Source organism: Gekko japonicus, unplaced genomic scaffold (genome assembly GCF_001447785.1).
Source record: "Gekko japonicus isolate JY-2015 unplaced genomic scaffold, Gekko_japonicus_V1.1 scaffold1167, whole genome shotgun sequence".
Lineage (NCBI taxonomy): Eukaryota > Metazoa > Chordata > Lepidosauria > Squamata > Gekkonidae > Gekko > Gekko japonicus.
The window spans coordinates 165,582-181,966 of NW_015165272.1; the positions used below are offsets into that span (position 1 = coordinate 165,582).

General features: G+C 39.1%; 1 protein-coding gene across 1 annotated transcript in view; it reads left to right on the top strand.

Annotated features, from left to right (window-relative positions):
- NEB (nebulin) overlaps positions 1–16,385 on the top strand; it is a 242,927-nt gene that overhangs the window by 142,930 nt on the left and 83,612 nt on the right. Inside the window, exons 87-102 of the mRNA XM_015410229.1 lie at positions 438–542; positions 642–746; positions 2,402–2,506; positions 4,388–4,495; positions 4,586–4,699; positions 4,810–5,007; positions 7,265–7,369; positions 9,360–9,464; positions 9,565–9,669; positions 10,196–10,303; positions 10,397–10,510; positions 11,403–11,600; positions 12,678–12,782; positions 13,517–13,621; positions 14,494–14,601; positions 15,508–15,615. Coding sequence (XP_015265715.1) covers positions 438–542; positions 642–746; positions 2,402–2,506; positions 4,388–4,495; positions 4,586–4,699; positions 4,810–5,007; positions 7,265–7,369; positions 9,360–9,464; positions 9,565–9,669; positions 10,196–10,303; positions 10,397–10,510; positions 11,403–11,600; positions 12,678–12,782; positions 13,517–13,621; positions 14,494–14,601; positions 15,508–15,615 — 1,896 coding nt within the window. The remainder of the gene's footprint in view (positions 1–437; positions 543–641; positions 747–2,401; positions 2,507–4,387; positions 4,496–4,585; positions 4,700–4,809; positions 5,008–7,264; positions 7,370–9,359; positions 9,465–9,564; positions 9,670–10,195; positions 10,304–10,396; positions 10,511–11,402; positions 11,601–12,677; positions 12,783–13,516; positions 13,622–14,493; positions 14,602–15,507; positions 15,616–16,385) is intronic.

Below are 16,385 nucleotides of genomic sequence, written 5' to 3' on the forward strand. Positions count from 1 at the left end.
CACATTTTAAACAGATAGGTATCAGTTTATTTAATAGATCTAGTTTGTAAAATCAAATTGAGACTTAATTTGTGCCTTTCTTAATTTCTAGGCCACCTTGTGGTTGACATAACACTTCCATTAATAAAAAGAGACACACAGTTATATCCATAATATAACAAACTGGCAATGTAAAACCACAAATTCAGCTTCAAATGCAACATTATAAAATCAGCAACATAAAACTATTGTCTCTTCTAAAGGAAACCACCTTATTAATAGGGAGGGGGCAGGTCTTACTTTACTTGGTATCCTGTTCCAGAACATTGGACCACCTCTGAAAAGCTCTGGAATGGACTGCCAGTGTCAGTACCCACCAAAGGAGTGAACAAGGAGGAGGAGCATCTTTTTTCTGCATAGCCATAAACAATTCTTCATCTGTTTTTTAATGTTTACAGAATCTTTATAAATCTGATTTGGAATGGATCCGTGGCTGTGGGTGGATTCCTTTAGATTCGGTGGAACATCGGAAGGTTAAGAATGCTCAGGACCTGATTAACAAGGTAAGTGAAAAATGTCACATATTTACAACAGCACATTTAATATCATGTTCACTTCCCATACTTTGTATTTATGATACTCTTAATCATATTTATCTACAGAGAATCTACACAAAGGATGCTTTGGACAATTTCTCTAAGTTCACGTCTGTAACTGATGCTCCAGATGTTGTTTTGGCTAAGGCAAACGCAATAAATCAGAGTGATGTAAGTATCTTTTTAAACAGGACTGGCAATTAAACAATGCTTTTTGAAATGCTACTGTAGTATATTATCAAAATTATTATTGGCTAGTTACTGTGGATAGTACTGTGAAGACCAGTGATCCATAGACCAGTGATCCTCAGTGTGATGCCCATGAATACCATGTGTTCATCAAGGTGTTTCCTGGCACCTACTTGTCCTTTCCCTAAAGTTTCTATTCTTGTGAGGCAGATAGCCATTTTGTGATTGGCCTTACTTCCAGCCATTTTGTTATGGTACCTACTGCCCATTCCCAAAATGCCAAAGGTCTTCATAGGCTCAACAAGGTTGGTGACCCCTGGTATAGATTAACTGCTCAATAGATTATCAAAAAGACATTACAATTCCATAAAGCTTTTTGTTTTGTAAAAACCCAATATCCAACTTTCATGGCATTGTATATGTATTCAGCAAATACAATATCATGTTTTTGCAGATGCCATCCATTCCCACCAGTCATTTATCCCAGAGCTGTCCTATGAACTTTAAGGACAGCATTCTTGAGTAAATCGAATTTAAGCAGAACTTGTGGTATACTTGAATAGCTCTCAAAATGAGGAAGGAAGACAACATGAAATGAAGAGCATGTATATTTTGTGTAATTATGCAAAAATGATGGCATTGCACCAAATTATTGGTATCATAAAAATGATCATAATGAAGATATACTGAATGGATATCTTAAATAATAATAAATATACTTTAATAAGCATGATGCACTCAAGTGTGTTTTCCTCATTTTCAAATTCCTTGATCTGTGAGAGCTGGCATGAAGCTTTCAGTGGCTTCTAGTCCAGAAGTGTATTTCCTGACCACTAGTGGATTGAGCAAATTCCAGCAAAGTGATTGGTATCTGATCAACTGCTGACTGCAGTTGACATGTACTCCCTGGTGCAGAAAATTGGATACAACATTAAGCCCTAGTTTCCATACAAGGGAAACCCTCTTCCCTTTGTTATAGTCTGATTGTATCACAATAGCATCAGCAGCCATTACCAGTGCAATCATAAGCAAAGTTACATCCCTCAGCATTCATTGAGGTCAATGGTCTTAGATGGATGTAATTCTGCTTTGGACTGCACTGCATCATGGCTACTTTGGCACTAAGTGGTACAAGGAGTACCACACTGGGGGATTGGGGTGAAGGCAGTTGCACAGGACTGGCGGTCCATCCTAAGAATCTCCAACACCTTATGCTACCACAAGTGTTCATTGGCTAAACACTATGTAGTAGAAGAATCAAAATGGGAGACTGTGCTACCCCTTTGTCAACAGCAACAGTAACATGCATTAAGATGTAGATCTTTAATGAAGTGCTTCTCGTTGAGCTTCTTATATTTTTTCAAGCACTGGGGGGGGGAAGTGGAGACACTCTTACAGTATAGCTCTAAGCTGAGTTATACCTTTTTAACTCAATTGAAGTCAGTAGGCTATATCTGCATAGGATTGCTCTGTTAGGTTCTGTTGCAAATATAGTTACTCTTCTGCAATCTGATCAACTGCTGACTGCAGTTGTAAACGTTATCGATAATGACTTGAAGAACTAGAAATCAATAAGTATTAAATACGATAAGGTATCATTGCTTGGTATTAACACCATTCTTACTTTTTTTCTTCAGCTGAAATACAAAGAAACCTTTAATCTTGAGAAAGGCCACTACATTGGTTCTGAGGACACTATAGCCTTGAACCATTCTAGAGATGTATCTAAGCTTTACAGTGATGTAAGTTTCTGGCAATTATCAGTTCTACCTGCTAATAACTAAAAGTGAAGATCCTTGCTTTATTAATAGGGTATAGTGCCATAATTTATTCGCTTTGGGTGGGGGGGGGCTATGACTCAGTGGTAGAGCATTTGGTTTGCATGTATAAGGTCTCTGGTTCAGTCCCAGGCATCTTCAGTCAAAAGGGTTGGATAGTAATCAATATAAAAACCTCAGCTGAGACCACATAGAACTGCTGCCACCAACGAGAATAGATTATATTAACCCTGAGAGACCAATGGTCTGAATCAGTACATGTGTTATGTGAAGTGCATCTACTGAAACCTCATTCTCTCACATCAGCTTGACTTGTGTCATGGACTGCACTTCTGCCAAGTTCTGGATAAGCCAGCTGATTTAAAAAAATAATGGGATGCTAACATCTTGAATTTCCAGATTTATAACATATTAAAGGCTCTGTATTAAAGGAATGTGGTGCTCTAAGTAAGAAAAGCAAATACCATGGCTAAGACATGGCGTGTACATAAGTTCTTTTATATAAAGGTTTTACATATACTTTAGAATCAAGAGATTCACCATTAATTTGATGTACAGTAAAAGCTTTGCTATCAGGCGCTTGACTATCCAAAATACTCAGCTAATCAACATTGCTCAGAGGGCAAGCTCCTTACCCTCAGACACCATACCCCAGTGTCTTTAGGCATGTGTGTGCACTCTCCTCCTTCCTCTGCAGCTGAGCAGCTTAATGCCTCATCCATTGTGAGGCTGCTGACATCCCCCTCAACTGGTCTTGAACTTTCAGGGACCTGCTCTGCTGAAGGCTTTTGGGTAGATGGTTACTTTGCCTACATAGGATGGATCTGTGGCTGTGGGGAAGGGTCCCACCAGCCAAGTGGGCTGTAGCCATGACATTCCCATTTGTATGAGGTTTGGTTGCTGTGCATTCTCTGGATAGGGAGTGGGGCAGAGTGATGAGCTTCAGTATCCAGCATATTTGATTAAGCAGCAACTCCTATTTCCCATGAGTGCCCAACAGCCAAGTTTTGACTATTCTGGAGAGGTGATTAGCTCACAGTTTTCTTTGGCCAGGATCTAGATTTTGATCACCTGACAATGCAGTTTCCAAAGCACTTCACCTGTGGAAATGAAGTTCATGGACCTAAATTCAAGTTCACTGATGGAACTTGAACTTAGGCTTATGAACACTGCAGTTTTCTTTTAATGTGGGTATACCCTCAAGCAAAGAAGTCATTTTCTGTATGAGAACTCTGAGCAAAAGCGGTTCGGTGATATGAAAAAAAAAGCTGTTCAGTGGATCTACCCCTACATTGACAGCAGGACTGAACTTTCATGGCACAGGGTGCAAGTCCCCAGTTACTGTCTTTGGAGTGATCACCTGTATTTTTTTACAACTTGATTTTAAAGCACTATATTATCGTTTAAATATTTATTTCAGACACCTACAGTACCATACTAAGCACACTTATTAGGGAATGTCCCAGTTACCTCAGTGGGATTTACGAGTGGGAGTATACAACTTTAGGATTACACTTTTAGTAAGCTACATTCTCTGTATCAACTGGCATCCAAAAATAAAAACGACTGCATTAAAAATATGTAAAGACCAATAATCATATGAAATTCATCCAATATTGCCTAATCCAATAAAAATGTAAGAATGACAGTGCAGTTCTAAGTAGAGTTATACCCTTCTTGGCCAGTGGATTTAGATGGGAGTAACTCTAAAGAGGTGAGAAAGGTTATCGCTATAAAATTTTGGACTGTCTGAATTTTGTTTTAGCTTCTTTTTTTTAAGAACTACACTTGTTGAATTATATCCTGGACATTTACAAACAATATGCATATTTTGTCACTTTCTAGGTACTTTACAAGGAATCATGGGAATCAGGCAAGGCCATCGGGTACACTCTTCCTCCAGACTACATCCCTATTGTTGGGGCCAAACATGCCGACTATGTTAATAGTGAGGTTAGTATGAATTTTCTTTCCATTGTAGTTACTATGCCTTTCTTTGTGCAACTGCTCCTTCCTAATAAGTCCCATGTTTGTGTTTTGCAGCTTAAATATAAATTAGAACATGAGAAGCAAAAAGGCCATTATCTGGCTGGGACACAAATAAATGATTTCCCAAGTGTTGTCCATTCTCTTGCTTTCCAAAAAATAAGGAGTGCGGTAAGATTTTTCTCTTCCATTGAGCAGGGGTCAAAATAATTATAACAGGATAACTGTATGATGTTAAAAACACAAAATCATATTTTCTATTTTAATATCTTGATTTCTAGTTGGCCTATAGGAAGAATTATGAGGACACCAAGGCGCATATTCATATCCCAAGTGACATGATCAATCACGTGCTGGCAAAGAAATGCCAATATATCCTCAGTGATCTTGAGTATCGAACATATCTACACCAGTGGAACTGTTCACCTGAAGAGCATGATGTTATCATGGCTAAAAGAGCCCAGGAAATTCTAAGTGATGTATGTAAAAAAAAAAATTCTTGATTTTAAAGAACAATTTCATATATTACAAAAGCAGGGAAAATAGAATAGCAGACCTCTGAGTATTTCACTCTTTTGCTACACTATACAGGTAGTTTATTGCCTAACAATGTGAGTTATTGTGAGCCAGGAGATCTCCAAGTAAAATCTTGATGTGGCCATGAACCCATGAGAAACAACTCACTCTCCCTCAGTTCCCCATCTATAGTGTGGGGATGAGTAACACCAGCCTAGTTTCTTTTACTAAGGTGACAGTGTAATCTAGGCTTACCAAATGCCGGTGGGGGATCTACAGCTCTTTACAGGATCCCTGCCGCGGGGGACGGCGACACGCGGTGCACCCGCCGTCGCCAGGATGTGACGCTACGTTTTGCTCTGGCAACAGGACTCCAAACAGCCCCGTTGCCAGAGCGACGCGTAGCGTCACATCCTGGCGACGGCGGGTGCACCGCATGTCGCCGTCCCCCGCGGCAGGGATCCTGTAAAGAGCTGCAGATCCCCCGCCGACATTTGGTAAGCCTAGTGTAATCCTAAACAGAATTATACCCTACAATGGGTTTGTGTGTGTGGTGTTATGAGTAAGTGCTTTAAAGTTGCTTCCTACTTATGGTAACCATATGAATTAGTAGCCCTAACCTGGATAGCCCAGTCTAGCCTGATCTCATCAGGTCTCGGAAGTTAAGCAGGGTCAGCCCTGGTTAGTATTTGAATCGGAGACCACCAAGGAATACCAGGGTCATGACACAGAGGCAAGCGATGGCAAATCACTTCTGAACATCTCTTGCCTTGAAAACCCTCCAGGGTTGCCATAAGTCAGCTGTGACTCGACAGGGGAAAAAAAGAATTAATGACCTCCAAAGTGTCCTATACTTAACAGCCTTGCTCAAGTCTTGCAAACTGAAGGCTGTTGCTTCTTTCACGGAGTCAGTCCACCTCATGTTGGGTCTTTTTGTTTTCTCATAATGTGACCAAAGTACAATAGCTTCAGTTTAGTCACTTAAGCTTCTAGGAAGAGTTCAGGCTTGATTTAATTGAGAAAACAAATTTGTTTTTTGGGCAGTTCATGATATCTGTAAAACTGTGACCCAACATTCTACTTGGGGCTGCCTTTGTCGCAAATCCGGAAGCTGCAGCTAGTGCAGAATGCGGCAGCGAGGTTGTTGATGGGCCTCTCCAGGCGAGACCACATCCGACCGGTGCTGCATGCGCTGGACTGGCTGCCTATAGCATACCGGATTCGTTTCAAAGTGCTGGTGCTGACCTTTAAAGCCCTGAATGGCCAGGGTCCGGCCTACCTAAGGGACCGCCTCTCCCCGTACATTCCCCCAAGAGCACTGAGATCGGGGAACCTCCATCGCCTGGAGGTACCAGGCCCCCGAGAAACGAAGCTGACCCAAACCAGGACTAGGGCATTTTCGGTGGCGGCTCCCACCTGGTGGAATGAGCTCCCGGAAGAGACTCGGGCCCTGCGGGACTTAGTGCAGTTCCGCAGGGCCTGTAAGACGGAGCTCTTCCGCCAGGCCTTTGAGGGGGAGCCGCCGCCGCCGCCACTGTTCCATCAATGATATTCCAACCACCTACCCCATGAATGAGGTAGATGTCGCCCAATAGTGCTGAGAAATATTCTTCCTGGTGCTCCTGCAGTGAAGAACTTGGCCGCCAGTGTGGGACGTCGTCCATCTTGGTTTTTATATAAATTAATTGAGCACCAAATTTTATATTGGATATATTTTTATTATGCTGTTGTTTTGTATTGACATTTTAACTTTGTAAGCCGCCCCGAGCTGAACATGGGATGGGGCGGGATATAAATCCCAAAAATAAATAAATAAATAAATAAACATCACATTTCACATGAATCAGCTTTCTTCCTGTTTCTTCATTGTCCATCTTTCACACCCGTACACAGTAATGGGAAATAAGAAGGCTATAACTCTGTTTAGAGATTCCACTGTTAAGTCTGTAGCATACTTTGAACGCTGTCAAGTGCTTCCTAAATGCTAAGTATTATTTCCTTGTAACTCTTTTTGTGGAATCCATGTACTCACATATGAATGAGATGAAGGCATCCCCACAGCTTCTGGTTGCAGCAATAGCTTGCTATTCTCCCGCTTCTGCTTTCTCCGCTGATCCCCAAGTTGTAGGGCATTGAAAGATACCAGCATGATGAGAGAGAAAATGCAAGGAGACTGTATGTTTTCTGCCAAGTAACTATTTTTTAAATACTCATTTGCAGGTTTTGTACAAGGATGACTTAACTTGGCTGAAGGGAATTGGCTGCTATGTATGGGACACTCCTGAAATCCTGCATGCTAAGAAGTCTTATGATCTCCAGAGTCAAGTAAGCAAATTTCTCTGTCATTGCTGCTGGAGGAGAAATAGAACACTTAGTCTTGAAGAGCTTCTCCTGTAGTGTCAATCACACCAGAAATTAGTCCTGGTTGCCAGTTTCATATGTTATTGCACAAAGAACTGGGTGACGCTGCCTTTGAAAAGCATTAATATTTTCATGATTTCCAGAATCTGTCCTACCACAAGTATTATTTTTATTTATGAGTACACTCTTAATTTGTAGTGTTGAGATTATAAGGGAATGGTGACAGCAAATAAACTGGTATATATGAGTAAATAAAAGACAGATATCAAAATATGACTTAAAACAAAAGGAAGTGTAGGTTTGCCAGATGTTCGGCTTTAATATTCAGCATAACCCAAATTAAGTCCTGAAATCAGTGGAAGAAGAAATGAGTATTACTCTTAAAGATGTCATGTGGATTTGTTATAAGAGCTGGGGGGAAAAAAATCAAAGAATGTTTCTGTGACTGTCCAGGCTGCTCTACAAATATGGAAAGGACACAAAGAAAAATTAAGTCTTGGGTTGTCTCTGTTAACATCAATGGTTTATAATTCAGAATTCTGTATAATGGAGTTATTTAGTGACCCAACTGCTTGGCATCACAAATTGTTGAGTAGAGGATTGGTTATGAAATGATCAAATGCCTTCCTATGACGAGATAGTTGGGAAAATGGCTGGACACTGCCCACCACTACTCTAGTATATTGAACTTAGTGCCATTGCCCAAGGGATAGCAAATAAAAACCTACTGAATAGGAAAAAGACAGAATGTGAGCTATTAACAGAGAAGAACTTATGTAAAGAATGAATAGAATGATTATATAAATCTGTCCTCCTGCCCATTATTCTGTTTAGCATTTAGTGCTTTTCCAACTGATTGAAATGACTCCTGTTGTATAAATTGTGTCAGCTTCCTGAAATGGTGTTCCTCAGGAACAGGACTCCAGGAATGCAATTCAAGAGACATTGTATATTTGTACCAGGAAGTGGGAACTACCCACAACTAAAGCTATTCCTGGGTTTTGTTACTATTTTATTTTACTCTGTTTTAAAAACTTGGTACAAAATTTTGTCTTTGGTTTTGATTCTATTGTATTTTACTCTATTTACTTGAGAGCCAGTTTGGTGTAGTGGTTAAGTGCGTGGACTCTAATCTGGGAGAACCCGGTTTGATTCCCCACTCCTCCACTGGCAGCTGCTGGTGTGACCTTGGTCAAGCCATAGTTCTGTCAGAGCTGTTCTCTCAAGGACAGTTCTGGAAAGAGCTCTCTCTGCCCCACCTACATCACAGGGTGTCTGTTGTGGAGAGGGGAAAGGAAAGGAGTTTGTAAGCCGCTCTGAGACTCCAAGTGAAGGGCAGGGTATAAATCCAATCTCTTCTCTTCTTCTATATTAAAAACTTTATACAGAATGTTGGCTTGTCTAAAAGCCTGTGAGCTGTAGAGGCAAAACAGTTAACAAATTAAACCTGTTCCACGAATGGAAATGAACTTCAGGATCCAAGCCCCTGTTTCCTCTTTTACAAGTATTCAGTAAACATGGCTGATCATTCTGCACAATCAGCATAACAAAAGAAAGATCAGAGAGCTGAGTTAGGGTTAGAAAAAAGCTACATAATGCCTGAACAATATCACCATTGATGCCTGCATTTTCCATTCAAGTTCACATGTAAGTTGGAAATATTCATTGTTCAATTTAAACAACAGCCCTAACTTTGTCTCGCAGCTTAAGGGAACCCACTTGAACCATAATAGTTTCAGCTAAGCAGAACGTGAGGCATTCTTTTGCATCCCTACCATGTGAGTTTCACTGGAAGTGCTAGATGCAAACACTTCCCACTGTTGTCTTGTTGAATAGTGTGCTTGCGGTACACACCTATGAACAGACATAATATGGATTAGCGTAGTAACACCACCTGTAGCTACTAAAGAATCTATTGCCTGTGATAATGCTTCTTTTTGCCTTTGTTTCACAGCTGAAGTACATAAAAGAGGGAAAAGAGAATTTCAAGAACTATGGAGTGGTTCTTGACACTCCAGTTTATGTAACTGCACTCCAGAGTGGTATCAATGCTAGTGATGTGAGTCATTCCCCTCATCCATACTTCCAGCTTCTTTCCTTTTCATTCTTTTTTGTGGTTCACAGCAGTTATTTAATTGATAAATTTTCCTCTAATATAGCTCAAATATAAAGAAGAATACCATAAAACAAAGGACCAATATACTACAGTGCTGGAAACAGTAGACCACGAAAGGACTCAGAATCTGAAGCACCTTTTTAGCAATGTAAGTGTTGGCAATTTACTTTCCAAGGGTGGATGAGTCTGACTTTGCTTTGTGGTCCTGTCAATATTTTTAAGCTATAAATAAAACGATGTGCATAATTGCATGTTTGTTGATTTGATATATCTAAGAGACTTCCTCTGAGCATATGTCCTTTCAACCCAGAGTATCTCTTCAGTTATCTGTGTTAACAGCGAGGATATTTAGGAAAAAAGATACATTTCTCTGTAGTTGCCCCACAGCTATGGAAATTCCCCATCTTTGAAGATTAGAGCAAAAGCGTGAGCTTGATTGTTATTGAAGAAGATTGTAAAAATGATAATCGCCAAGGATGGATGATCTCTATGGAGAGATAACTCTAAGGCTGGTTGCTACGTAAGATGAAAAGTAGCTGAATCTTTGCTTATTATCACCAATAAAATGCTGATTTAGCAGCAAATATTCATAAAACAACAAATACTAAGTTTTATTAAGGTGGATTTTTCCAAGCTTATATATAGTATTTTTTAAAAAATTCTCCCCTCTTCAGAACCTGTATAAAGAAGCCTGGGAAAAAGTGAAGTCTGTTGGCTTCACGTTGCCTCCTGATGCTGTGCCATTTGTTCGTGCTAAAGAACTGAAGCATAATGCCAGTATTGTAAGTATTGCGTTCAAGCTTTACATTGGTGAATTAGCTATACAAATATTATGTAATCATAAGCAACTTGATTTCAATTTTCTTTCTGCTCAGGTAAAGTACCGGGAGGAATATGATAAGTTTAAAGCACTTTACACTATTCCAAGAGGAGTTAAGGATGATCCAAATACTGCAAGATGCCTAAAAGTTGGCAAATTGAATATTGATGTAAGTTTTTTTTAAAAAAAAAAATCAATAAACAAAACAGCATTTTACATCAGGCTAAGTCCATAAGCTAGTTTTAGGTATTGAAATATGAGTTCCCTGAGTGATACAAAGTTCAGCAGTGTTATGTTGTATATAATGTGCTCTATAATATCTGTCTTAGTTACAAACATTCACATAGAGCATACTGGAAGCAATAGACTCCTACAGAAGATGACAAAACAACCAATCCTGCACCAAGGAAAGTAACTGAATGGACTCCTGTAGCCTTAGGCTAATTATAGTTCAGCTTCAGTTTTAAAAAGGGCAGGACATGAGCAAGGATAATTTCCCATATTTCATGAACCTTTTAAATCACTTTCCCCTCAAGTGTAAGAGTCCATATTTCCTGCTTTGAATTTTTTTTAAAAGAAAAGACAGTAGAAAAACTGTAGGCTAGCTATCTAGATGAAACAGTACCATGGGCTAGCAGACAGGTACTGAAATAGTCCTATGACTAAAATGCAATTTTTTTTGTCATCTGGAAAGGAATTCTATGTCTAAACTCTCTAAGGGTAGACTTGGTCTAATGGTATATCTAAACTCTTCAGTCATATCTTAATAGTACGAGATTAATCTAGTGTTGAGAACTCATACATTGCCATTGCTAGCCATGTGTTCCCTGACTTTGCCTAATTAGATCGGTATTTTAATTGCTGTGGTCTTCATTTTTGAAAGCTTGTCTGAGTATAGTTTAGTGAGAGGGAGTGTAAAATCCTAAAACAAGTAAATCATATTAATTTGCAGCAATTCCAATCAGTTTCTCTTGCCTTAGAAAATTTACCAGGAGTGACAATATTTCAAATATGTGGTCTTTTTAAAAACTGTGATTAATTTAGTTATTTTAACTTTATAGCGGCTATACAGAGAAACCTATGAAAAGAACAAGGCCAAAATTCACATTGTCCCAGACATGGTTGACATTGTGTCTGCTAAAGACACTCAGAAGAAAGTTAGTGAAATTGATTATCGTATACGTCTTCATGAGTGGGCCAACATCGCAGATCCTCATGCCCATGCTCATGCTCGAAAAGTCAATGACCAACTTAGCGATGTAAGTCTGCAAACTGTATCGTGTCTGTCTTGAAGAATTTTTTCAGTGTGAAATATTCCATTAGCATATCTTAAGAAAAAGGAATATTGATGGTGCAACATACCATCTTTGGATGCATCATAACCGGGGTCACTAAAGACAGGCTAAAATGATAATTTGCTGCTAATGGCTTGTAGTTCAAGGTTTTTTACTTGAGCGTGCCATTAAGAACCACTGTTCAGGAACAGTGTTCAAATGAGGAACAGTTTGATCTCCCTTTCCTTCAGTTGCCACTTAGCTGTAGTAGCAGGACAGAGATGAATCAAGATTTTTTAAAAAATGTTAAGGTTACAAAAACCAGGACAAGGGAACCCAAGGGAATCAGAAGCCTGTAGAGTAGAAAATAGACTGACAGGTTACCTAAGGAAAAAGCAGGCAGAGAAGAAGGAGTGAATTTTAGCAGGAATATCTGAAGAAATTTCACAGAAATCAAGGCCAGATAGTGGGAATGTATATATTGCGGGATAAGGGGTAGACAAATTCCAGTAAGCCTGGTCAAGAGACAGAGTGGCTACAGTAAATGAAAGAAAGTTTTTAGTGTACTGAGAATCCTGAGAAATCTGAGGAAATAGAGCTGTAAAGAAAGGAGGAGCCAAACAGGAAGTAAGATTGTGGCAAATCTACACATGGGGCCTAGAAGCAAGATGGGCTATGCTTAATTGACAGAAAGGAAGTCATCAGGTTGTTGAGGAACCTTAGGGGCAACTTATCAGTTATGGTTTCTACCGTTGTTTTACCATAACTTGGCCATATTTCTAGCCTTTAACCTACAGTTCTCGCAAATGATACCTGATAGTTGAGACAGCTGAAGAAAAGTGTAATGTGAATTCACAATGGTATTGCCAGGGATGTTTGCTGCTTCCCAAAGGAAGTTATTTACCACCTAGCTGATTCAGGGATGCTTAATAAAATCAGCATGATCTACAAAATTAGATTCCCATGGTGAATAAAAAGTTTGATTATTATGTAATCCATCTTTCCTATTTTATTGCTATAAAGTTCTCATTGTTTCTCTTTCTTGCACCTCTAATGACTTAGATTGTATATAAAGATGATCTCAACTGGCTCAAAGGCATAGGGTGCTTTGTTTGGGACACTCCTGAAATTCTCCATGCCAAACATGCCTATGACCTTCGCAACGATGTAAGTATGGCCTTTCAACAACAGCTTAGCCTCTGTTCTAGTTTGCTTCTTAGATCTGGGCACATGTCAATTCCGTGCCAATCAAAAAGTTTGCACACTGTGTGCAGCTTTGTCAGTATGTGAGTACTGCTCTGTGAACAAACTTGTTTCTTCAGCAGCACATATTTTAAGACTCCATGGGCACTCATTGGTTCTCAGATGGTGTGCATATGGCAGAATAGTCATATTGGTGCTCATCACAGTGCTTGATCAAGTTTCAGCATCAACATTTTACCTACATGGAACAGCTGTTTGTGTAGTGACTTGCAGTTTTTGCTGGCATTAATTTGTGAGGGAGCATCAATCTGTTTTTCTCTAAAAAGTTTGGAGGGAAGGGCTCCAAGAAAACCGGCAAGTACGGCTTGTATATTGTGTGCGTGTGTAAAGTTCTGTCAACTTGCAGCTGACTCATGGTGACCCCTCATGGGGCTTTCAAGGCAAAGGATGAACAGAGGAGGTTTGCCATTGCCTGGCTCCGCAGAGCAACTCCCTGGACTTCCTTGGTGGTGTTGCATCCAGGTATTAACCAGGACTGACACTGATAGCTCATGAGATTTGATGAGATAGGGCTAGCCTGGGCTATCTAGGGTATACCTGTAGGAAAGCTGCTAGTTGGATAGAGCATTTTAAAAGTACAGTCATAAGATATAGACTTGCAGGATATATAAAAATACAAATGTCCCTCTTTTTTATAGCTCAAATACAAGTCAGTGGCTGATAAAATGAAGAGTAAATTCACTGTGGTCACAGACACACCAGTGTATGTTCAGAATGTTCTGAGTGGTATGAACCTGAGTGAAGTAAGTATGACTTTTTCTATTAAACTCAGATTTTCTACCGTGTACCAATTATTGCTGCAATACATCATTCGGCACTGGCATTTGCCTTTTCATATTTATTTATTTATATTTATTTATTTATTTTTCACACTTATATCCCACCCTCCCCAGTGGGCTCAGGGCAGCTAACAGAGGCCAGATCATTAGTCTAGCCATAAGTAAAAACATATAAAAATATAATAAAACATCAAAACTAAGATTAAAGTGCTCTATCCAGTCATGTCACCACTTCTTCAGTTATATCTCACACCTGGCACACCTGTTTCTATTGTGTGTATTATATTCAGAATCACACTCAGCCTTTATAGTCAATTTTTTGCCTCTAAGAATTTGTTAATTTCCTAGTCTTGTCCTCTATATTTCTTCTAATACATCTAATATATGTATACTGATCATAAACACAATAGAAACAATACAACACAGAGTTCAACAGTCACATGAGTTCCTCATCTTGCAGTGCAAGTGAGCACATGGAATATTTCACTTGCCACTGGTATTGCAAGCTATATCAGAAGCAGTTGTGGGACCCATATCTTACTTTTTGACTTGCATTATATATTTTCAGGATTTCCTTGTTTCAAACTTTTTCTAGGTCCATTTTTTCTGAGCATTGCGTTTGCAAGCCATGCTCTATCTATGGAAAAAAAACAGACTGGGTAGATTTAATATATATTTTCCCAGCATTAATATTTTTCCTCATAAAGGAACCCCACCTTCTGCATTTCAAAATTAGGACCAGATATGTATGTCTAGTCAGTATTTGGTACAGAAGAAGTAACAGAATGTGTACTGTGAGCCAACACTTAACTTGCTCTGTTTTGTCAATTCCTTAGGCTGTTTACCGCCATGACTATGTATGTAACATTAAAGGGAAATATACTCCTGTTGATAAGACTGTGGATTTGGAGCGAGCAAATAATGCATACAAAATACAATGTGAAGTAAGTGACTGAACTGTTAATTCTGAATGGGGGGTGGACGGGAGGGAGGATGCATTGGGATTAGTGGCACCGTGCTATAAAAACATAAAATTAAAAGTAATAGTAATAAAGAGTAATGTCCGAATTCTGCCACTGGAAGTTTATCCTCCATTTGTACCTTTTTAATTTTGAACTTCCAGGTCATAATCATTGGAGGAAAAATATCCTTGACAAAATCATTACTCAATGAAATTGTCATATAGGCTCGTAACCTTACCTGCAACCATAGGGCCGTCACGGGTCCCCATCAGTTCCCTGCAGCTGTCATATATGTCTTATAAATGTTTGTCCATGGGGAAGAGTAGTGGTTGAGGTTAGAGCAACAGGCAAGGAAAGTGTGAGGGGTTGGAAGGGATGGGGACCAATCAGAAAAGCCTAGTGTCCCTCACAGGCTGTCTGTCAGGGATCTGGGCCACAGACAATGAGAGATACTACTACTTTACACAGAGAGTGATTAAAATGTGGAATTCACTGCAAGAGGATGTAGTGATGGCCACAGAAATAAACAGCTTTAAAAGGGGATTAGATAGATTATTGGAGGATGTCTATCAATAGCTACTAACCATGGTGACTGAGGGAAACTCCACATTCAGAAGCAGTCAACCTTTGAATCCCAGAGTCAAGAGGCAACATCAGGGGAAGGCCTCAGCCTCTATGCTCTGTAGTTGGCTCTCTGGAGGAACTGATTGGCCACTGTGTGAGACAGGATGCTGAACTACATGGATCATTGGTCTGATACAGCAGGGTTCTTTTTATGTTCTTAGGTATCAGTATTGTGTGAACTGAAAAGACCAGCTCTAGTTATGACTGTATTTGTTACAAAATCAAGACATTACTTCATGTAAATCTTATTTTCTTGGGTGACAGGGTCTCTACCGAAATGCTGGTTTACATGCTCTTCCCACCGGATATACACTCCACTCGGACACTCCTGGTTTCAAACATGCTAAACATGCCCAGTACATTGGTAGTGATGTAAGTAGTTTACTACCTTATTTTAAAAATTCTTTATTTTTCAAATTTTATTTTGTTTTAGAATTTTAAAAATGAATGAATGGATAGAGTTGTACAAGTAAATGAATATATGATGAACTAAAACAAATATATAGTTTGAATTTATAATGTTAAACTCATTAAGAACAGTGCAAGATAGTTTGCAGGTAACATTGCTGCTGTAACAAAATAATATTAAGGGAAATTGATAACTGTCTCCTACCTACCTATACACTACTCTGTCACTATAAAAATGTATCATACTATATCCTTTTGACTGTGTCAATATATCCATAGTTCTATATGGTTTTACCGTAGACTTTCTGCCAATTCCTAGTTAGGTGTGATATCACTTCCAGGCTTCACTGGAAGTAATGTTATGCTGTTGAACAATGGAGATTTTAAAATATTATTTATCTATAAGAAATACCAGCTGTGGCAGGGGATGGGAACCTAATTAGTTCTACTGAAATTTGCATGGCTTTATTTAGGATTAGGGTGTGGTGTATTTTATTACCAAATTGATTAAATTTAGGTGAAATAATTTAATATTCTTTTGTTGAATTATAGCTGTATGCGGTATCCAAACTAAATCCCAGATAATGTTATATACTGTAATTTTATTTGTAACAAATATTTCATTGATTTATAGAAACAGGAGAATACTGCAAAAACACAGTTCATGGGGGAATCAGTGAACAAACTAAATAAATATATAAGAAATATATATATAAGAGGGGGGGAAATATGAG